Raw genomic sequence first — 22,818 nt, 5'->3', positions numbered from 1 at the left:
GAATTATAAAACAATTAAGATGGATATGTTAAATCAGGGGTGTCCAAACTTTTTGCAAAGAGGGCCAGATTTAGTATCGTGAAGGGGCCCGGGTGCCAATAGTTTTTTAGTTTTTAACTACAAACATTTCATGCAAATTGGGACGTCAAACGCTGCGTGTTCGCTTCTCTTCGGGGGGGGTCAGCTAATGGGACCTCAAACGCTGCATGTTCGCTTCTCTTCCGGGGGGGCAGCCATTTCTGGGGACTCGCGGTAAAGGTTTTTCTTCGCTTGATTTCATTTGTGTGGCGGGCTCCATCTAGTGTTGAAACTGAGAAGTGAGCTCAAGCTTCTTGTGCGGGCCATATTCAATTATGTTTTCAGAATTTGCTGCGGGCCAATAAAAACTAGACCGCGGGCCAACTGCGGCCCGCGGGCCGTAGTTTAGACACCCCTGTGTTAAATACAAATGTTTTTTTTACGTTTTCATTTTGGTGTTTTGTTTTTCTTTTCAGTGTTCAGTCCTTATTTGGGTCGATTGTGCAAGTGTACATAATGAATTGATGGGAACTTTAAGTACCGTAATTTTCGGACTATAAGTCGCTCCGGAGTATAAGTCGCATCAGTCATAAAATGCCCAAAAAAGTGAAAAAAAACATATATAAGTCGCTCCGGAGTATAAATCGCATTTTGGGGGGCAATTTATTCGACAAAATCCAACACCAAGAACCGTCATGAACGAGCAACAACAGGCTAAACGATACGGTATGCTAACGTGACAAACACAAACCAGGAGCTGAGAACGGGCCTGACGTAACATTCAGTTATTTAAAAAAAAAAATTACATAAATAACACGTTAATAAAACCATCTGTGTCACTCCAATTCATTAAATCCATCAATCGTCCTTTGTCAACAATGTGTGCGCGCCGCTGACAGCTCTTGCACTTCAAAATATTCCACAGGCCCATACTATAACGATATATAAATTTTATATCAAATAACTATTATATAAGCAATAATGTTATCAAACCATCTGTGCACTCTAAATCATTAAATCCATCGATCAAATTCCTCGTCCTTTATCTCTGAACAACGCCGCGCGTGCGCCCTGACGTCAGCCTCGTCGTTATTCCACAGATCTCCTATATTGTAGCGTTAACAGTCTGTAAACGGCTCTTTATTTAACAAAACAAACTTCCAGGCGTGTGGCGGCGTGGACTTCCAGCCACGGAAGAGGAAGAGAGCTCCATAGAATAGGACCGGGCGTCCGTAAAAGCCATGACCGAGCCCCATCCACCGTCCCCGGACAGCCACCCGGCTGAGCGCCGGCCCTCGACTTCCATCCACGGAGGTGAAAGACAGCTCGGTAGAGTAGGACCGGGCGTGCGTAAAAGCATTGTCCGAGCCCCATCCACCGTCCCTCGACAGCCACCCGGCCGAGCGCCGGCCCCCGACTTCAATCCACGGAAGTGAAAGAGAGCTCTGTCGAGTCAATCTTTGTCCTTTATGTAAACAACCGCCGCGCTGCTGACGCGACATCGCGCTGCTGACGTCACTTGAAATTCAAATTGCAGTAATCCCTTGCTACATTGCGGTTCGTTTATCGCGGTTTCACTTATTTATTTTTTGGGGGGGGAAATTTTGGGGAAAAAACACATATAAATCGCTCCTTATTATAAGTCGAACACCCTCCCCCCACCCAAACTATGAAAAAAAACGCAACTTATAGTCAGAAAATTATGGTAGTTAATTTAACAAAATTTTCAAAATGACCAATTATATTACCAAAATATTTGCTAACTTCTTTTTACGCTTTTGTGAATGTCGTTTTTAGCCTCAAAAATTACATCTAAATCTGAAAGGAAATTCTTTAAAAGATATTTTTTTTCTATTAAATAAATTTACTTTTTTTTTTCAATTTTCAACACAATACATTTTGTTTCTTGTTTTTTTTCCTTTAACAAATGTCTTAAATCCATCATTTTTTCTTGAAAAGCATAACTTCCTTTCTTTTCATATGCTTCATTTTCTTATATGAGTTTAATCGCTATTCTAGTTGATTGTTTAGCCCTAAGTAATGATTGCCTGAATTTTATTTTATATATAGTGAATAACAAAATACCCAAAATACTTTTTGTCTTTTTTCCATGTTTATTCACTCACTACCCAAAAGTGTGATTTCAAACAGGATCAGCGCGCCGTTTAGAAGTTTTGATGACACCAAAGATTTTATGCGTGTGTGCTGCATCCAAGCCCATATAATCACGCATGATCGCTGACAGCAGATATCGATCGAGGTGTCCGGGTGCGATTTAGAGCGTCTTGATCTTTGCTGATTGCTTAACTCTGCGTCTCCCACGGTAACCATGCTCATCCATCAACGTTGGTTTCCCAGGAGGGACGACGCGCTTAGCTTTTGCATCTCACACACGTGTGGGCAGGCTACCTCGTTAATCACCTCGGGCCCCTAGCGAGAGAGGGGACCGAGAGACCAGAGCTATTGGAAACCATATCAGGAATCCATATTAAGAATGCACTGAGACCGATACGAGTCCCACACTCACACCTGCCGTGTGGTTCTTAACCCCGTCCTATTTGTGATGTTTGGTTTGGTCAGCCTCAGGACGGCTACCGCATGGTGCAGCAGTTCCAGTTCCTGGGCTGGCCCATGTATCGAGACACGCCCATGTCGAAGCGCTCCTTCCTTAAGCTCATTCGGCAGGTGGACAAGTGGCAGGATGAATACGACGGCGGCGAGGGACGCACTGTGGTCCACTGTTTGTAAGTTCACCAACTAATATTTGGTTTGCGAGGAAACACTAACATCTAGTGGCCTTATGTGTTTACTGCACCAGTAATTTTCTCTACCCAAGAAATAGAACTGCAAGCAAAATATCCCATTTTTTTAATATTTTAAAATGTCGAGGAGATTTTCTAATAAAATCAAATCTAAATACACACATCTATGAATGTTTTATATAAGGTTAAAATGTAATAATTGTATTGATGAATAATAAAATAATGCAACGTTACATCGTTTTAAGAAACTTGGAACTGTATTGTAACTCAATTGTATTTCAGGAATGGCGGCGGGCGAAGCGGGACCTTCTGTGCCATCAGCATAGTGTGTGAGATGCTGCAGCACCAGCATGCAGTTGATGTCTTTCACGCCGTCAAGACACTAAGGAACAACAAGCCCAACATGGTGGACCTGCTGGTAAGCCTGTCTTCAATGCTACACCTACAAATTAAGAGCAATAACCTTCTTGATTTTGAGTGATCAACATTATTTCATCAGCTGCAGTGCCTTAATGTAACTTAATGTAAAAGCCATTCTCATATTTTATTTTATATTTTTGATTGATTTTAAATACTTGCACTCTGAAGTTCAACGCACTCATTTGACCTCGTTACAGGAGCAGTACAAGTTCTGCTACGAAGTGGCTCTGGAATATTTGAATTCCGGCTAACTCGGAGAGTATGACTCCAAAGACTTTGACGACGTGTCCGACGTGCCAAGTGTATTGTTCGGCAGTGAGCCGACACAAACACACTATTTTACTCAATGACTCGCGCTTGTTGTTTTTATCCTGACTGGACAGCGAGCATCAAACATTTACGGAATGGGAACGTGTTGTTCTGTGTGTACATAATGAAATGGCCTCCTTTTCTTCTTCTACTTCTTTTGTCATTGTTTTTTTTCTCTTTCTTTTTTAAGCTGCGCTGGTGATGAATTCATTAAAATGTTGAAATAAGAAACAAAAAAGTGGCTGAATGTTGCTGTGAAGTCGCGACTCGTGTACGTTCGCTTCTTTTCCTTGTACGGGGCACCCAAAGCTACTCTCATCTCTGTGTGCATATTGTACAGATTTCTGTAGATTATTTATTATTTCTCAACTTTATTTGTGACTGGCAGTGAGTGACAATCATATGTTAATATAGTTTTGGGTTTATGGACCGTATTGTGTGTGTTTTCCTTTGGTCCTCCTGTATGACGGCTTGTAAAGAGAAAAACTGTTCTATAAATGTAATACAGTACGAAGTGTGTCAGCGTGTCTTTCTGTGTGCGTGCATGTGAAAAAAGGCGTTATGAGGGCATCTGTTGGATTGTTGTGGAACTGTTCACACACAAATTTGCTCTAGTTTCCATCCATTCATCCATCCAGTTTTTTCAATTTGGAGTGCTCAATCGGCCTACCGAGCATGTTTTTGGGATGTGGGAGAAAACCCACGCGGGTGCAGGGAGGACATCCAAACTTCCACACAGGGAGGATGGGTCGGAGGTGGAATCGAACCTGCACCCTCCTAACTGTGAGGTAGACGTGCTAACCAGTGCTCCACCAAGCCACCCATGATATAGTATCTAGTTTCTGTAATTTAAATGTATCCTTTCCATGCAAAAAATAATGGAAAAACAGCACATCTTTGCAGTTGTTTGCCTTTCAACATCTCTTGCATTGGTTTCAGATTATGCAAGTGTGTACCTAATGGTGTGGATGAGATCGTGATGGTCTTGGCCTACAGAAACTGGAGTATGTCTCACTGTTGTGAGACTTTCCACCACTAGAGGGCAGTACAACGCTAAATTACATTGTTACTCTGGGTTTATTGAAAGAATGCTCAAGTTCTGCAAATAGGTTGCGGTTTCTCTGCCCGCCTGCTGCTGATGATGATGAGCGACCATTTTATATGTTCATGCTAAACTACGACTTGTTTGACTTTGTTGCACCTTGAAACTTCTCGCAATTGTCACCTCAGTATATTTCAGGCTGCCCGGTGCTGCTGCAGTGTGAATATCTTTTCATTTTTCATGGCGGCCTACTTTTGAATTTTTACACGAACACATACACATAAAGCCATACACACTCAAAGTCACCAGATCATGAGCTTGGTGAATGCCTACATCACACGTGGTACTGTTTTTTACGAATGCAAATCCATTTTTATCATTTATTTTACCATTTTAATTGATATGATAGAATCTGTGATGATAACCATAAAAGAGGAAAGTTGTTTTCTAGCTATGTTTATTTCTACTGTGCAAGTTGGCAGTTATCATGACAAAATATCCACAGGGCCCACACATGCACAGCTTGCTGAAGATTTTTTTAGTATTGTTCTCTGGAGTATGTCTCATTCTGTTTTTATTGTGTAAGACAGCCATTGCATTTATCACATTAATGATATGACGTCTACATTGTGTGCTTTGTAAGCTTTTTTTTTACTTCTAATTATTTTAAGTAATGCAAGTTGGCATGATATATATACTGCTATTTGTCATTTTGTTTATTATTTTGTTGTTTTTTTGCATGTTGGCAGCTTGCAAGCATGAGTGAGCTGTAAGGAAATGATCACATTCCAGTAATTGAATGTAACATGTGACGCAGCGCCTTTTTGATGGTGGATTATTTCCAGTCATTCTATTTATTTTTAGTGCGCATGGTCACAGTTGATGCAATTTGCCCCATTTGGACTGGTCACATGATCTAGTCTAAGCTACAAATAGCATTACCTGATTCCCCAAAGACCTGGCCACTCTTTTTGGCAGAAAGCAGGCGCAGGTGCTCATCGCCGCCTTCCAATAATTCCGTGGCATCAGCTTTGCTCGGCAGTCTCGTCATCGAGCGCTTGCCAGCCAGGAGCGGGATCAATCATGCGGTGCAGATGTACAATAAGCACATCAAGTGCTCACATCTCTGGAAAATCAATTATTTTGCCCCATGGACAGGGAAGGCAAGATTGAACGTGATGTGTGTTGATTTACTGACATGTGGAGAGCACTTGGTGTTTGTTTGAGGTGAAGTGTTTATTTGGAAGGGGGTCTTTCTACAAAGACATTTTTAACCAGGGCTGTGGACTCGGTCTGATTTTTGCACCGAGTCCGAGTCCGGCCTCTTGACCATGAGTCCGAGTCCAGATGTCCATTTTTTCTGTTACCGTTTTTTTCCGTGTATAATGCGCGAAATTTAACTAATTTATTGTCCTAAAATCTGGGGTCCGCATTATACATGGGTACAATTTTTTTTTAATTTATTATTTTTTAAATTTATTATTTTTTTTTTTAAGAAAATCATGGTACAACAAAACCAACAACAGGACTGACCGACAAAGACGTGGAACAAAAAGACAGGGTGACATTACCAAAGACAGGAACAGAAACCAAACAGACATCATGACAGTAACACATGCAATGATCCGACGGTGAGCGAGGGGCAGACAGGACTTAAATACAAAACACGTTACATTGATTGAGGTGACACAGGAAGGGAGGGGCGACGCGAACAGAAACTATGGCAACCTAGACACATAGCAAAACTGGGGACGAGACATGACAAATCTCCCTCGAAATAAAACTTGAAATCACCTTTCTTCTTGTTTGTTGTCAATCGCGCATCGCATTCAGCCATCCTGCCCAACACACTTAGTCAGTAAAACTCATAATTGACGACACATCGTTTGATGCGATGGTGCAATCCTTGATGGTGTGTTATTGTCAAATATTGTTTGTTTTTTAATCTCCATCGTGGACCGGACGTCATACCGAGGCAGTATAACAGCGCATGCGCAATATGGGTCAGCTGCGCAGAACGGATGCGCATGACACGTCAGCTATTTACTAATGAGCAATGAATGTGATAGTTTAATACAATCAGCAAATAACAAAATGCGTATTACAGGTAATATTTTATTTCACAACACTTTGCCTTGTTCCTTTTGTCTCTGCTGTTCACTTCAAACACGCTCCATACGACCGCAATGCTCTCGTATCAGACGCTTGCTCGATCACCTGCTTGTTTGCTGTCACAATGTACCCTACACAAATCCGAAACATTTGTTGCGCCTCCGAGTCACGACGAGGGCCAAGTTTTGGTTTCCAAGGGTGTTTTTATTCCTCTTCAACGTCTCTCCCATCCCTTTTTCACGTCCGCACGCCTTTTTCACATGTCCGCACTAACCGCGGTGGTGCCTTTACGGGCAGTCGGAGAAATCAACGGCAACAAAAAAAATTACATCCAGCCTAGTTAAGACCATACCAAAGACTATAAAAATGGGACCCATTGCCTCCCTGCGTGTGTGACGATCATTGGGATTTAAAAAAAAAAAAAAAATTCTTTTTTAAATTGGGTGCGTATTATACATGGGTACAGGCTTTTTTCCAGCATCAACATGCCATTTTTAGGGTGCGTATTATACATGGGGACGCATTATACACAAAAGAAACGGTAATTCATGTGACTGCTTAGTCTTTATTCAAGGCTAATTTAGATCAAAATCAAAATAATTATAACAGTTTTGTGATGGCTTTGTCTTTATCAAACATATAAACGAATACAATAAACAGATACTTTCAAGTTTTAATCATTAATTACACCATTATAGCTCAGACATTTATCTAAACACAAATAATTAGTGACGACCCCTTATTTGGAAAGGGAAAAACCCATGTCGTACGGTGTCAGCACTATGTTGTTTTCAATAAAAACATGAAGAACTCACGTTTGTGTCAGTCAATTTTAATTTTTATAAAGGATTACCGTTTTTTTTCATGTATAATGCGCCCCCAGGTATAATACGCACCCTAAAAATGGCATGTTGATGCTGGAAAAAAGCCTGTACCCATGTATAATACGCACCCAAATTGTGACTCCTACTTAAGTCCGTGAACGTAAAATTCATCCATCCATCCATTTTCTGAACCGCTTAGTCCCCACGGGGGTCGCGGGAGTGCTGGAGCCTATCCCAGCCATCATCGGGCAGTAGGCGGGGGACACCCTGAACCGGATGCCAGCCGATCGCAGGGCACACGGAGACAAACAACCATTCGCACTCGCACTCACACCTAGGGACAGTTTGGAGTCTTCAATCAGCCTACCAAGCATGCTTTTTGGAATGTGGAATGTGGGAGGAAACCGGAGTGCCTGGAGAAAACCCACGCGGGCCCGGGGAGAACATGCAAACTCCACACAGGAGGGCCTGAGGTGGAATCGAAACCCGCACCCTCCTGACTGTGAGGCGGACGTGCTAACCAGCGCGTCACTGAGCCGCCCCATTTTAGGACAATAAATTAGTTAAATTTTGCGCATTATACATGGAAAAAAAACGGTATTCTCATTTGATGTCTTTAAATTCATCCGCGTTCTGCAATTGAAGCGGGGTGCATTCATAGACCAGTCGTACAGACGGAACACTCATTCACTTCACCAAAACGCAACAATACAATTCCGTGAGCTCTTTGCATAAACCTCGATGCAAAGAAACTCCTCTTTTTGGGTACAGGCTACAAGGAGTATATATTACAAAGGAGACTTTATACTTAATTGTGATCATCATTCATCGATCCATCCATTTTATTACTCAGGTATTTTCAAAGCAAATTAATATTGTTGCATTTATTAATTTGCTTTAACATGACAGCACAATATAATTAAAAGCTGACACAATAGCAATGTCAAACGTGTTCGAGAATGATTTGAGTGAATTGATTTTACAATTTTTATCCCCCCTCCCCACCATCTGTCACTTTGCTTGGGACAAAAGGAGCCTTCAGAACTGAAATTTCTTCTCAATTATTCATTCAAACCAATTCACTTAAATCATTCTCGTTATGAAAGATTTGATCACAAAACGTTTCTGTCTGTACGACTGGTCTTTGAATGCACCCTGCTTCAATGGCAGAACGCGGATGAATTTAAAGACATCAAATGAGAATAATCCTTTATAAAAATTAAAATTGACTGACGCAAACGTGAGTTCTCCATGTTTTTATTGAAAACAACATAGTGCTGACGCCGTACGACGCCGTACGACATCGTTTTTTCGCTATAATTCGGTATAAATCGAGGTAGTCCACCCTCACCCAAAGTTAAGGTTTCATGGGAATATTATTGTCATAATTGTCTGGACCATATTGATAATTGTTTAATGGTAGTTATTGATAGATCTTGAAGATGTACAGTTATAGGTGCATAAGACTATGTTGTTCATGCGTTCATTGTAAGAGGGGAAGAGATGTTGTGTATTTTGGGCTAACTCAAATTCCATAGTAGAAAACCCCCAAAAGTGGGATGGGCATTCTGTGTTGTTGTGGGACGCCCTGTGAACGCACTGTGAGTAAGGAATAAAGCAGTTATCATTCACGTCGTTGTCCGACCTATTCTTGCTATCTAAGAACCTGGAAAATAGTAAGGATATAACATATATCACAGGTCATTACGACGAGTTTAGTGGAGTTTTTACTGCTTCTTCCAACTCCTACCGCGCTCACTGTAACCTGACACTCTCTGGCTGCGTCTTGCCTCTTTTTTTTATTGTCGGACTCGGTGGACTCGGTCAAAATCAGCACCGAGTCCGAGTCCGGCAAAAATGACCGAGTCCGACCGAGTCCCCGAGTCCGAACCGAGTCCACAGCCCTGTTTTTAACATTATTATATTTATTATTTGTGTAATAATAATGACAATAATAAAAAGTAATTGATGATTGTTTTTGGTTTTAGTCCAGTGTTTATTAAAAGTAACATTGCTGTAGGATATGTTTTTTTTGTGAGTGTGACAAGTTCTATTCTATTTTTTCTATTTTTTTCATATTCTATATATATATTTTTTTTAAACAGAAAATTCTGCTTAGCAACAAAAGATGTCACCACTTACACAAATCCTATTTGTACATTTCTGTCCATCACTTTGTCCGTGGCGGTAGTACAACAGGGGTCAAGTCCTTTTCAAGCCATGTCACTTCCTGCCCCGCCCTCCACATTACCGTGGTAGCCAGCCTCCTCTTCCTCCTCTTCCTCCTCTTCCTCCCTTCCGTGTGATCAGTCTGTTGCCATGGCAGCCCCACCGAGCTTTTCCTGATGAGTGAACTGGCGGTGCCCCACTCATCCGCCGAGTACCGTACGTTTTCATCTGTTGCCATGGTCACATGCGAGCATTTTTACCGATAGATCTGGCGCGGCAGGCAATAAGGAGTCTTTATCTTTATGGGGCATACGGCTTCGTATCGAGCCGACGAGCGTTCAAAGGGGAGGAAGCTGAACAGGGGTGAGGTCGCGAGTGCATGCTGCTTATCCTTGCAGTCTTTCTATATTTTTTTGATTTCATTCCAAGACTAAAGGCAGTTTTAGCCTTTATGAGTCAGGCTTTTTGTTAAATAGATTTTTAATCCTCATGATTATGGAATTCTGTTGCAGGCCAGATTGGACGGTTTGGTTGGCCATATTCAGTCTGCAGGCCGCGAGTTGATGATCACTGACCTAGAATATTGCCATTAGATTCAGTTCTATGGAATTATGTATGTATTTTTATAATACCACTACATTCAGTTTTATGGAAATTGAACACATTTATAGTTTTTTTCTTATGACGGCCTATTTTTTTGTACAAATGGTTTCTGAAAGTGCTGATCAATGTTCTTTCAACCTGATATTTGCACTTGTAGATGACCACAATGTAGCCCATGTGTCACGCTGTGGGCAATGGTCATTTACAACACACCCTTTGTGGGCAAACAAGCTGGAACGACCAAAAAAAACATGTTGCAAACAGAGTATTTTTGAGGCCACTTAATGCTCCCGGAACATTTAGGATGCATTGCTCTCATTAAAGTTGAGAGAAACAATGCTGTTGTCTCTGGTGCAGCCAAGGCGACGCAGTCCATAGCTCAGTTTCTCGCCAGCCACGCACCGCCCGCTTGAAAGGAAAGGTGATGAATCGGCATTTGGACCTCAGCCAACCATCGTTCACCTTCCTTGGTCGATGTTGTTTTGTCCCTCCCACCGTACTGTTCTTCTTTCTCCTGCCATGTGGAAAAGGGAGAATATCAAGTGGCTTCCATAGTCCTGTTTGTTATTATGCGGTCCAATGTCTGTGTGTGTCTTGTCTTGTGTGCCAGCGAAAGTGTCATCCCTTCCGTGACCCTGTGAAGGTGCGTAGATGACAGATAGTCAATCGGCATTACGTGCTGCCATTGTGGCGGATGTGCTCAAGTGCGGCATTACATCACTGCCTTCTGCTGCCGTGTACTGTTGGAGTCTCTGGACAGTATTACCATGCGTACAGCTCTTCAAACACTGATAATGGCTATCTCCAGCTACATCTTTTCGGAATTTCAGACTGTCCTTCCAGTCGTGAAGGTTAATAACGGTGGTGTGCTTTAATGTTGATGAAGTCATTAGTACGTGAAAAGATCAGCCGTCTCAAATGAAGGATGTTGGCTAAAATATAATACCATGCATCGCAGTTTGATTTCAATATACACAACTTTGATTTAGCAACTGTTTGACATCTGATATGGCTCAATGTGATATGAAAGTTACGTTAAATACGGTTTAATACCATCTGGTTCAATTCAAAAGCAACACAGGTGCAGGGTTGCCAAAGGTCATAGCGAGCAGCAGGTTAATCTGCACAGGTGACATTGCCGTTGCTGTCGCCATGGCAACGAACCCCTCCACACAGCCTACCCTCTGCTTACAATGTGCATGTTGAGGAGGAATATAAATATCACACCCATTAGTTGTCACTTTTGCCCCAAGGCTTGAAGGAAAAGGATTGGTGTTTTGAGGTGTTTTGCTGTGTGCCGTGAAATGGTTGCCATGGTAACCCAGCAGCCATCTCCTCTTCCAAGGCAAAGGAAAGGGGAAGGAAAACACGCAATATTTGAGGAACACACCCTGGATTGGTCACCGGTCATTCACAGGGTACACACAGGGTAAATAAACCAATATGAACAACATTGAACCGAATATGCGTGTGTATTTTTTTTTAACTCACAGAAAATATGAACAAAGAAATTCCCTCATAGAATTTTATCAATTGAACTTTTTTTTTCTTGGAAAACTTCCTTGATTAAAAAGATTTATTCTACTTACTAAGATCTGATTTTGTTAAAAATATTCTCTAAAAAGGCGGCTCGGTGGCACGCTGGGTAGCACGTCCGCCTCACAATTAGGAGGGTGCGGGTTCGATTCCACCTCCGGCCCTCCCTGTGTGGAGTTTGCATGTTCTCCCCGGACCCGCGTGGGTTTTCTCCGGGCACTCCGGTTTCCTCCCACATCCCAAAAACATGCTTGATAGGCCGATCGAAGACTCCTAAGGTGTGAGTGCGAGTGCAAATGGTTGCTTGTCTCTGTGTGCACTGCGATTGGCTGGCAACCGGTTCAGGTTGTCCCCCGCCTACTGCCCAATGACAGCTGGGATAGGCTCCAGCACCCCCGTGGGGACTAAGCGGTTCAGAAAATGGATGGATGGATGGATGGATATTCTCAAAAAAAAGCAAATTTATCCTGAGAAAAAATAAGTCCACCATGCTGCCCACATGTGAAACAGTCCTTTTCCCCCCTTTTTTCCCTTGCCTCATTTGATGTTTGTTGTTTGTCCCCGAAGTGATGACCTATATGTAGAGATGAAAGAAGACTATTTTCTTCCACCACCATCTTGGCGGCAAAGCGAGAATAATCCCCTGATTACATAACTGCGGCCTCGCTGCACTCAAAGAAAACAAAACATGGCCGTTAAACTCATGAGCTGATGAAGATTCTAATTAGTGCAAGCAAACTCAGCTGTTATAGAAAATTCTCGCAAAAGTTGAATGTGCTCTCTGGTTCAATCACCATCCCCAACTTCAAATTATAAACTCAGTCTACCGACTTCTGGAATGCCTTATTAAAAATCATTGATGCTGCTTCTCTGAAGTTTTAAGTTAAGTAAAGCCTTTGAATTTTTAATTGTGTCACATTGCGGATTTGTTTCATCCGCTCCAGCAGCAGTCCAATAAGTCAATGCCAGCCTGCCAGTGATTATTTCCCAGTGTGCCACATTCCTGGATGTGTCAACAAATCCCATAAGGGGACCATAAATGTCTACAAGTACCTTCAACAAAGCACCTCAATAGAGTTGACCTTCATCGCAATGCGCAATCGGTGCTCAGTGTGTTACTCGCTCGTAAATCAAACACCTGAAGTTCTTGCGGGCTCCATTCGGCTTAATGAGATGTGCGGCACGGTGGGACCGGTGGAGCAATGCGGGCCATGGAGACAGATGGACATATGGGTGGTTTGGTCGGGGGCAGCCATGCATCTCTGACAGCAGGCAGGCACCTCTGGAAATGGAGCGGGGCGGTAATTGGGGTAGCGGTAGAAAGAAGGAAAAAGCAGCGAGAAGACACGTCTCGTTATGATACTTGAAATGATAGTTCTACATTCGGTAGGTCAAATCGTCTTATCCCATCCAAAATGAATGGAAATGCCGCTGACCTGTCCCAACGGAACCAATGTAAGTAGTTCAGGTCATGCGCTCAAATTTTATTGTCTTTGTAAGGACCCTTGCTGCAGACTTTTGTACCTAGACATGCAAAGACCAGAACGCAATTTGTTTCAACAGTTGAGGTGAGTTATAACAAGCGGATGCCTCCCCTTCCAGACTCCACGCCGGATCTTAGAAGCTAGCCAATCACCTTTAACCTGGCCTGCTCTCACTATAAAAGTGGACAAGAAAATCAATAACCGTGACGAATCACAACCAGTCAGTCACGGAACTACCCTCTCCTCTCCTATCATGAACTGTGAAATGGTTCGTTTGACATCAGTGATACCCTGTGGATACTTGATTGGCTGCTTGGTTGCATTGTGCACAGAATGGATTTTTTTGCCCTTTATTGACGTAGATGCTAGAAACTGTCAGTCATCTCCCCATAATTCTTCCCTAGTGTTGAATACTGCTGACTGTCAGTGTCATTTATATCCTTTTAATGCTCCATTGTGGCTGGCAAAGCTTAGGACCACTTTAAACTGTTCAGAGCATTCTAGCCACTACATTTTTAATTCTAAAATAATTAAGAATAATATAGAATAATTATATGTATATATATATATATATATATAGTTTTATCCCCTCCTTTGTTATGTTTTTGACTAATTCAAACCGCTTTTGACATGTTCTGATTCATTCCATGTGATCTTCTCTCTGTTATTTCACAATTTTTCATTCTGGCACTCAGCTGTCTTCACGCACAATTTCTCAAGCTATTGCATTCTCCAGTATAGACAAAATGGATTCCAACATAAAAAAATACATGTACTGTACTATATAGGAACTAATAACTGAATGATAATAATGAACATACAAATTAAATGCTACGTGAGTACGTAAATAATGATAATCACATTTTTAAAACACTATCAATGTTATAGTAATAATAATAATAATTCATTAAATTTGTATAGCGCTTATAGTATAATACAACAGTATCATTTGATCAATCAAAACTAATAATAAATAATTTAAACGATTCTAAATAATCCATATACCATAACTTTAGATAAATAAAATAACAAAATGAATTCCCTTGAGAAGTAAAATTTAATTCAACTCATTTGACTCCCAGTGTGATGCATTGCAGTCGTGTAACACACAGCAACCTAAAAGACTACAACAATAAACACCGTGATGCTGCTCTGCATTAGATTCAAGTGTGTAGCAATGGATTATTGCCAACATACATAAAAGTCAAAGATGACAAATGGGCATCATGTAGAGCAGCTCCTCTTCTCCTCTTCAGCTTGGCCCGCCCCTCGCCTGCCTTTCCTTGCTTCCAAGCTTTTGCCTTTGAGCTTGAGGCGCATCCATTGAGGCGAGCACGGAGCTCTCTCTCTCTCTCTCTCTCTCTCTCTCTCTCTCTCTCTCTCTCTCTCTCTCTCTCTCTCTCTCTCTCTCTCTCTCTCTCTCTCTCTCTCTCTCCCTCGCTCCATCTCCCCGTCCCTTTACCTCTCTCTTTCTCTCCCTCCCTTGCAGCTCTGCCACCAAAGTGGCGCACATCGACGACGATGCCTCTCTTTGATGATGCTCCTAATTTCTAAGCAGGTAAGCCATCTCTAATATCCCCCAAATGAGCTATGTTTTAAAAGAACATCCTGTTGGATTGAAGTGTTTGTGCCGCTTTTATGGAAGACCGTGAACGCACCACGGTTCCGAGAAATGCAGCCGAACTTTATGTTTTATGATTCTTACGCGCTTGGATATTTCGCGTGTGTGTGTGAAGCAAATTCGTGCACGTGTATTTTGGGGGGGCGTCTTGTACGCCCAAATTCGGCCGTGTTTGAAGATTCGTATGTCGGTTCTGGACATTTTCAGCCACACGCACGCGCGCACTCTCACACGTGCACATACAGCGGGGAAACAGATGTGCTGTCACGTCAACAGAACATTAGTCGTGCAACATTGCGCATAAATAAAGCCCTCCAACCGCCTCCTTTTCATCCTCCCTTTCTTCATCATCTCCAACATGTCGACCCGAACCGAACCCAACAGCCACACAAAACAGTACACACCCACCCAAGAACCCCCTTCGATTAACTCCCCCCATCGCAAAAATCTCCACCCACACGCTTTGATGAGAATTAAAAAAAAAAATCAAGAATAAGATGCACCAATGCATATTTCAGGAAGCTAGATGGTAGCCTGCCCACCTTCAGATTAATTATTCTGGTGTAATTACCCGATAAGGCTGATATCTAGTAATTGCACTCCGACACGTGTGCATGAGACACTTCATTAGGTATGCCTGCTCAAGTTAATGAGGTCGAATGTGAATAATTTGCCTTTGCAAATTAGATTTTGATCGACACGTGTCACGGAGCTTCTGTTTTATGTATGCGTGTCCCCATGTGTGTTCACTGGGAATGATGCAATCGAGAGAGTGGGGAAATTACAAGCGGACACGGTATGGAAGCAGGGGTTGGTAAAAAAAACAAAACATAACCATATAAAATTCTGGCACCATAGAAATCCAAATTATCTTTCCGCATTTAGATGAATGTGATGCCATTAATCAGTTCCAGCCTCCCTCAACCAAAAACAACAAAAATGTTTACAACGTTACATAGCATTATTATTTTTAATGCAACTAGGCCAGGGGTGGGCAAACTTTTGGACTCGCGGGCCGAACTGGGTTCTAAATTTGGACCGGAGGGCCGGACAAGGAGCAGATGGACGTAGGTGTTGTGTGAAGTCATATAAGCGACCTGTAAAGGTCATTGCATAAAAGATCTTGGCCTTTAGTAGGTAGTAAAGCATGGATATTCCAAACATTTTTTTTGAAAACAAATGCATTTATTAACAGCATTAAAAAAATAATAATAATTCACTAAAAAACTGCTATCAGTGATTCTCATAAAATACGACACTGTTATTATGAATAACAATCTCCATCACTTCAGTGCCTGCAGGTCAGATTAATGAAAGATGTTTATCTTATGAGATCACATCAAACGGCAAACATTCTGACCAAATATATCATCTTGAAGAATCGGTGAAAGCATACATCCAAATAAAGTAATCAAAACAGCAACACGGTGAGGGGTATCTGAAAATCAGAGCAGAGTTTTAACTCGCAAACACCTGGTAACAGAGGTGAGGAAACGGGAAACACCTCCTTAAAGTAAGCCTTAAGAACTTTACAGGTTAAGATTAGTCGCAAATAGGTGGTGCATCAATGTCCTTGAGCATCCTGCATTATTTGAAAATGAGAATGGTCGCTAGTTTCAATCCCTGCTATGTGTACAAATCATATTCAAAATGCATTTTTTTACAATAAACTTGAGAGCCTCCCGTTCATTTTCAGTGGGAACAGTGTTGTTGGTCTCCCTTTTTTGCTAGTGCGTCATAGTCTGGAGTAAAATTTGTTGTGGCAATTCTTAGGCGAGATCCGAGGTGTTGGTCCGTTTACCTTGATCTGTGACGGGTTGATGTTGATGTGGCTGAACGTCACGTCGCGTACGTCGAGCCAAATTGTCCACTCTTTTTTAACATTCGGCACTCACTTCTTTTTTTCGGGCCACTCATTTTAATGGAAGGATTCCAGGGGAAGGTTTGTGGGTGGCTTTAGCGCAAAACTGCATCTGAAAGCTCAGCGCGCGAATTATAAGAATGCTGTCGTCAAAGCTCACGCTCTAAATTCGGGACTGATACGAATAGAGCGAGAGTGCGCCAAGTCCGTACTACTGAGTACGTACACGCACTTGTGAGTGTGCACCGAGCTTTCTGACACGGCTTCCGGTAGTAAATGCGCAGGCGAGCGCTTCGCCATCTACTGGGAAAACGCAGTCATTGCAGGCAAAATGACCAAAAAAAAAAAGTTTAATAATACAATTTGTTCAGGGTTGGCGGGCCGGATTAAACGGTCCCGTGGGCCGGATGTGGCCCGCGGGCCGTAGTTTGCCCACCCCTGAACTAGGCAGTGGAGCTTTATGATATTGTCAAATGTCTGTTTACATGTGTTGCAGCACAGTTTGTATTCATATATGCATTGCATAACTCCACTGCCAGGTGTTTTCAGCACAGCCCCACATTAGAAGTCATTTTTTAGCGTTATGATTGTTTTTTCGAAACGGCTTCCACACACTATGTTTCCTTTCCTTTGGAGGGATTGTTTATTCTTGCCTCCATAATTCTTGCTCCCGAGGTTCAGTCTATCTGAGGAGCGTACTTCTTGACCCGTTTCATATGTAAAGTGCCTTGAGATGTGAATACAATTGAACAGAATTGAATTGAATTATGTTTGCGTGGTGCACCACAAGGCCATTACAGTTTCCAATAAAAAGAATATTTATGGCTTTATATACTCTACAGCAGTGGTCCCCAACCTTTTTTGCGCCATGGACCGGTTACATGTCAGAAATATTTTCGCGGACCGGCATTTATATAAATAAATAATACATTTATATAAATAAATAGATAAATAAATAAATAATACTTTTATAATAAATATATAAATACGATGAAATAAAATGATACGACTGACATAAAAACAAGTACAAATGACAAAAATAAAACTCACCATTACGTTGAATTAGTGGGAGCACTGAGTTTGTTTCTCAGAAACAAGCCGGTCCCATCTAGACGTAATCGGAGACAATGACACCCGAAGTGATTAAGGTTTGTCTTTTATTGGAGGATGCTTGGTCTCCATGTGTTGAAGAAGTTTTTAATGTTTCATTGCCTGGTTAGTTAGCCTGTCGCCACATATTAGCTTTGCGGGCTCGACTGGGGAAACATGTCACGTGAATTAATTGATCGTCGATAATGGGTTTTTTTTTCTGTGCGGCTTGGCGGCCCGGTACCAAGTGACCCACGGACCGGTACCGGTCCACGGCCCGGTGGTTGGGGACCACTGCTCTACAGTGCAAGCAAAAATAATTTACAATCACTTTCACAGCCGTGGCCATATTCCATATTCTTCTCAAAATTCTATTCCAGTGTTATATACTATGAATATTAGATTGTGCGTGAGTGCCTACTTTCCAGGATGTCACGATGAAACCTATCGTGAGCACACTCAGCAAGCCTCGAATAAACACTTATATGACAAAAATGAGCATTATGACAATTTTAAAATCATATCTATTTACATTGCATCAGGTTGTGATGTGTACCTAATAATGTGGCCTGTGAGTTGGAACACGAAATTGGCCTCACATATAAGCATTGTCATCCTTGTGGCGTGTACCTAATGAAGTGTCCTACTAGCGTGTATACATACGTGTGTGTGTCATCTCAAGACACGCTGGTGCTGAGATGGATTCGCTCAGAGAGCAGGAAGGAGTGTGGGTGGGAGGACGTAGGTGGGCTCAACACGCCCGCTGGCCTCCTGTCTGGACACATCACATCCTCTCGCTGCCGCTGAGGCCCTGCTCGGAGACTTAGATAAACATACAGAGCGGCTTCTAACAGCAGCCAGGCAGCCAGCACTCCTTGTTCCCGCTTTTCGCTCAATACGTAGATCCAGTGGTTTCAGATTGATGACTAATACAGCTGAAGTTGTCCGTTTTTCCGCCTGTGGGTCAAATTCGACTGGATTGACTCGCCCACTGAAAGTAAAAATAATCGGTTGCGTTTCTATTTTTGCAAGATGTACGCTTTTAAAATATTCCCTAAGGCCGTACTTGTTGACTTTTTGTCAATTGTTGGAGAATTAGCTCTTACGGTCAATACTGTTGGTTGAAACGAGATTGAATCAATTGTACCTTCTGCCTTCTAATGGAACAGCTTTTAACTATCATGCCTGCCACGGCACATTATCTGTAGTGAACAAAAAATAATTTTAGCAGTAAAATGTTGGAAATAACACTTTACAAAAGAGATTGGAAATCTTTTTGTTACTGTAGCAGTGATCTGGTGGTGGAACCTTGGTTGCAAATCCATCCATCCGCTGTGCTAAAACTCGGGATTACACATATAATCTCTCCAGACAGCGTCTGCCATCTGCTCAGCGTGGACCCTCACGTTCTTCCTCTTGTGCTGTCCCCTCCAGGTTGAGTGACAAGCCCGCTCCCCGAGCGCTGCCATGATCGCCACGGGCGGACTGCTGCGCATGAACCGGCGCCAGGACTCCCTGCGCTCCAAGAACCGCGCTGAAAACAAGAAGAAGCGGAAATCAAAGAAGAAGAAGAAAAATGACGTGGTGGTAGTGAAGGGCAAGCTCAACCTCTGCTCACCCGCTGGCCTGGTTGCGGCCGTCGGGCTGATGGTCCTCATGGTGGGCATCTCCATGGCCGTACTGGGGTACTGGCCCAGCCAGAATCAGCAGCAATACCAAGAGCACGGACAGACGGGGGTACACTACGGCACAATGAGTTACTCACAAAGCCCCAACGCGTCCTCCAACGAGAGCCGAGCTCCCCCCAACCTCAACCCGCTGAACCAGAGCCACTCCAACGGCAGCGACTTGGCTCCGTCTCCCAAGCACTGCAGCTTCCTGTGTGACTTCCTCGACAACTACCTGTACTCCGACAACCTCAAAGTCTTCGGACCGTTGGTGATGGGCATCGGAATTTTCCTCTTCATCTGCGCCAATGCCGTCCTTCACGAGAACCGCGACAAGAAAACCAAAATCATCAACCTGAGAGACATCTACTCCACGGTTATAGACCTGCATAGTGTTCGTTCCAAGGAGTACTCACCTCTCAATGGTTTGGTAAACTACACCCAGTCCAAGAGCGCAGAGGGTCCATCGGGGGGCCACCATGCAGGCCGCAGTTCCTGGCCTTCCTCCGCCGCATTGGACAGCGACGAGGTATTCCGGCGTCCGTCGCGTAGCTGGTCCAGGGACGTCCAGACTTTCACGGACACAGTGTACAGCATCTACAAGGATTACAGCAATGGCAGCGAAGAGGCCCCCCAACCCCGCCAGTGGGACCCCACCTCCATTGTCGCCTCCTCGGTGAATGCCTTCACCCTCCCGGTCATCAAGCTCAACAACTACGAGGCGGAAGAAGACGTGGTCATTGAGGTGGGGAATGACCACGAGGAAGCACGGGGCGATGAAGAAAAGACGAGTCCTTTGCCCGAGGAGGTATCTGCCGCTGACCCGCCCCAGTTGTTCCCGCCCTCCCCAGTTGTGAAGGCGATGGGGTCACGCCTGTCCCTCAACTCGCTAACAGACCCGCCGAGGTCAGCGCGCCGTTGCAGCCTGTCGGTGAGCGTGTGCCACCAGAGCGAGCGGGGCAGGCGCTTCAGCTGCCCCCGTCTGGAGCGCTCCAACAGTAAGGGCTACATTAAACTCAGCGACCTCGGGAGCGAATCCTTCGACGCGCCGGACACTTCTTTAGGGGGCGACGGCAAGCAGGAAGTAGCAGCGACGGATACGGCGACAGCCGTGGAGGAGGACGCTCAGGGAGACAAAGGACAGGCGACACCAAGCACTTCTCCAGAATCCTAAAGGGAATCTTGGGAAACTCTTATAAGCCCCTTTCACACTGTTAACCACCACTCGGCATTTATGACTCTGACTCTATCAGACAGTGGGATATTATCATATCCACATAGCCACCGTAGGTTCACACATCCAGATTACTAGGTGCGCGGTCAGCATCAGACGGGTACAACTGCTTTCAACACAAAAGGAGCGTTGCCAGTGGGTCTCGGGTATTGATCCTTATACACAAGTGGCTTTATACCTCTGATGCGAGGTAATTCTAAGCTACAGTTGAACTCTGGTCCTCGAGGGCCACTATCCTTCATGTTTTAGATGTTTCTCCGACAACACCACACCTGAGTCAAATGATCAGGATTGATATCAGGCTCCTGATCGTTTGACACAGATGTGATAGAGAACCGAAAATCTAAAACATGTAGGATAGTGGTCCTCGAGAACCACTTGTGTTCTCAGCCCTTAAAACACATAAGCCACTTTCACACCGCCCCAACCGTGGGATACTACATCAAAAGCCGTAGATGGGCAGTGTTTTAAGGAGTTTTTGACACAAGGTCGTGGTCCCAGCTTTGCACTCATCCCTGAGACCGGGTCTTAAAATGGCAAATTCACTGGTGGACATCCCACATCTGTACCTTACACGCAGGACAGTGAGAAAATGCCTGCATGGATGGCCAATGTGAAAGGGGCTACAGTCTGTCTTTGCTTCATATGTTCCGGAAGCGAGATACGACATCGCCATGGGCAAGGAGCCTCCTTTTCCGCACACAACACAGCTCAACCGTTCAGATGTGAGTTTTCTATTTTTTCAATGTAGCAAGAGCAATACTAATGATTGTTGAACGGATTTGTAAAAGAAAAGCAGGATTGGATTTTAGCTTCTATTTTGGTATAGTGGTTGAGGTGGGTAAAAACTGTAGGCTTGTTAGAAGTGTAGATCTGACTGGAAGGAAACTGAAGCACCTGTAGCATCAAACTTTAAAAGTCTACACTTGTCATGAAGAAACTCAGGTAGACGTTTGATTTAGGAGCCGACGTGGACCTCCATGATGGGATGACGTTTTCTCTGCACACTATACTACATGGTGGACAAACTTTTGAACTTCGACTACAATCCCCGCTGACCCACCACCTTCAGCCCTGCTTTCCCGAACACTGTAGGCGTCCTGTTGTGCACAAGCGAATGCAAAGTAGATTGTTTGCGCCAAATAGTTTCACTTACATCATGGAAAACCATTAAAAGATAACAAAACAAGTTTGAGAGTCATGATTTGTTTTTGTTTATTTAATCATTTATTATTTTTTTTTATACAACAGGAGCTAACGGTGACAATAGAAGCAAAGTTAGCCGTTAGCGTGACATGGTGACTAGTCAAAGTGTTAGCATTAACACTGAGCACAAAAAAACAAAACAAATTAAGCTTGTTTTAGCAAGTGAGATGATTAGTCTGCTTCTTGTCAAGTGGTGACACACTATTACGACATTTTCTGGGCATTTCACAATAGTTACACGAAGAATGCACAGCAATGCCAATTGTCACGACGACTGTGTACTCGTTAGCGTGTTGCATAACTTTACAGTCAGTTACAACGATATTAATACTTTTTAATAATAAAATATAATCTTTTATGGACAATTAATGTGTATGACACTGATATTTCAACATTAATTATGATAAGGGTAACTGTTGTCTCATGGGTGATATAACTATAGAAGAGGAAAAGGATATATCGCAGTACAGTATATCTATGTTCCTGTTCAATGGCGCATAGTGAGAATATAAGCGGTTCAGAAAATGGATGGATGAATATTTAATTTGCAGCCTGACTGTCCTCTAGTGGCCAAAGGTTGCAGCACTTCTTCAAGAAGCCTGTAGTCTAGCAGTTGTTGTGAGAGGGCGAGAAAGTGGGGGCGGGAGTGTCCGTTTTGGAGCACTGCAGGGGGCGGGCGGTACAAGAATTGGAGAGGGGAGGGGTTAAGGCCGGCTCGGTTCCTCCTGGCTGTAAAGTGAATGCAGCTGAGTTTACAGGTGCCTGCTCCTTTCTTCTGACAGGAGACTCCAACTCAGCCTGCGAGTGATTTTGGAAGAGTCAGGTACAAAATATATCTTCAATTGTATGAGAAATCATGTA

The 22,818-nt window shown here is 43.3% G+C and overlaps 2 protein-coding genes across 2 annotated transcripts in view; both read left to right on the top strand.

The window, feature by feature from the left end:
* LOC133166056 (receptor-type tyrosine-protein phosphatase mu-like) overlaps positions 1-3,974 on the top strand; it is a 110,891-nt gene extending 106,917 nt beyond the window's left edge. Inside the window, exons 32-34 of the mRNA XM_061296042.1 lie at positions 2,599-2,762; positions 3,063-3,198; positions 3,398-3,974. Of these exons, the coding sequence (XP_061152026.1) occupies positions 2,599-2,762; positions 3,063-3,198; positions 3,398-3,451 (354 nt within the window). The 3' untranslated portion in view covers positions 3,452-3,974. The remainder of the gene's footprint in view (positions 1-2,598; positions 2,763-3,062; positions 3,199-3,397) is intronic.
* Positions 3,975-14,563: 10,589 nt separating this feature from the next.
* On the top strand, positions 14,564-21,940 carry LOC133166114 (transmembrane protein 200C-like). The gene is made up of 2 exons (XM_061296129.1): positions 14,564-14,837; positions 19,285-21,940. The coding sequence occupies exon 2, from the start codon at positions 19,318-19,320 to the stop codon at positions 20,689-20,691; it is 1,374 nt and encodes a 457-aa protein (XP_061152113.1). The 5' UTR covers positions 14,564-14,837; positions 19,285-19,317; the 3' UTR covers positions 20,692-21,940.
* Positions 21,941-22,818: the final 878 nt, after the last annotated feature.

Source organism: Syngnathus typhle, linkage group LG13 (genome assembly GCF_033458585.1).
Source record: "Syngnathus typhle isolate RoL2023-S1 ecotype Sweden linkage group LG13, RoL_Styp_1.0, whole genome shotgun sequence".
Classification (NCBI taxonomy): Eukaryota; Metazoa; Chordata; class Actinopteri; order Syngnathiformes; family Syngnathidae; genus Syngnathus; species Syngnathus typhle.
The sequence above is the reverse complement of the archived record's forward strand: the minus strand, read 5'-3'. Positions and strand labels throughout refer to the sequence as shown.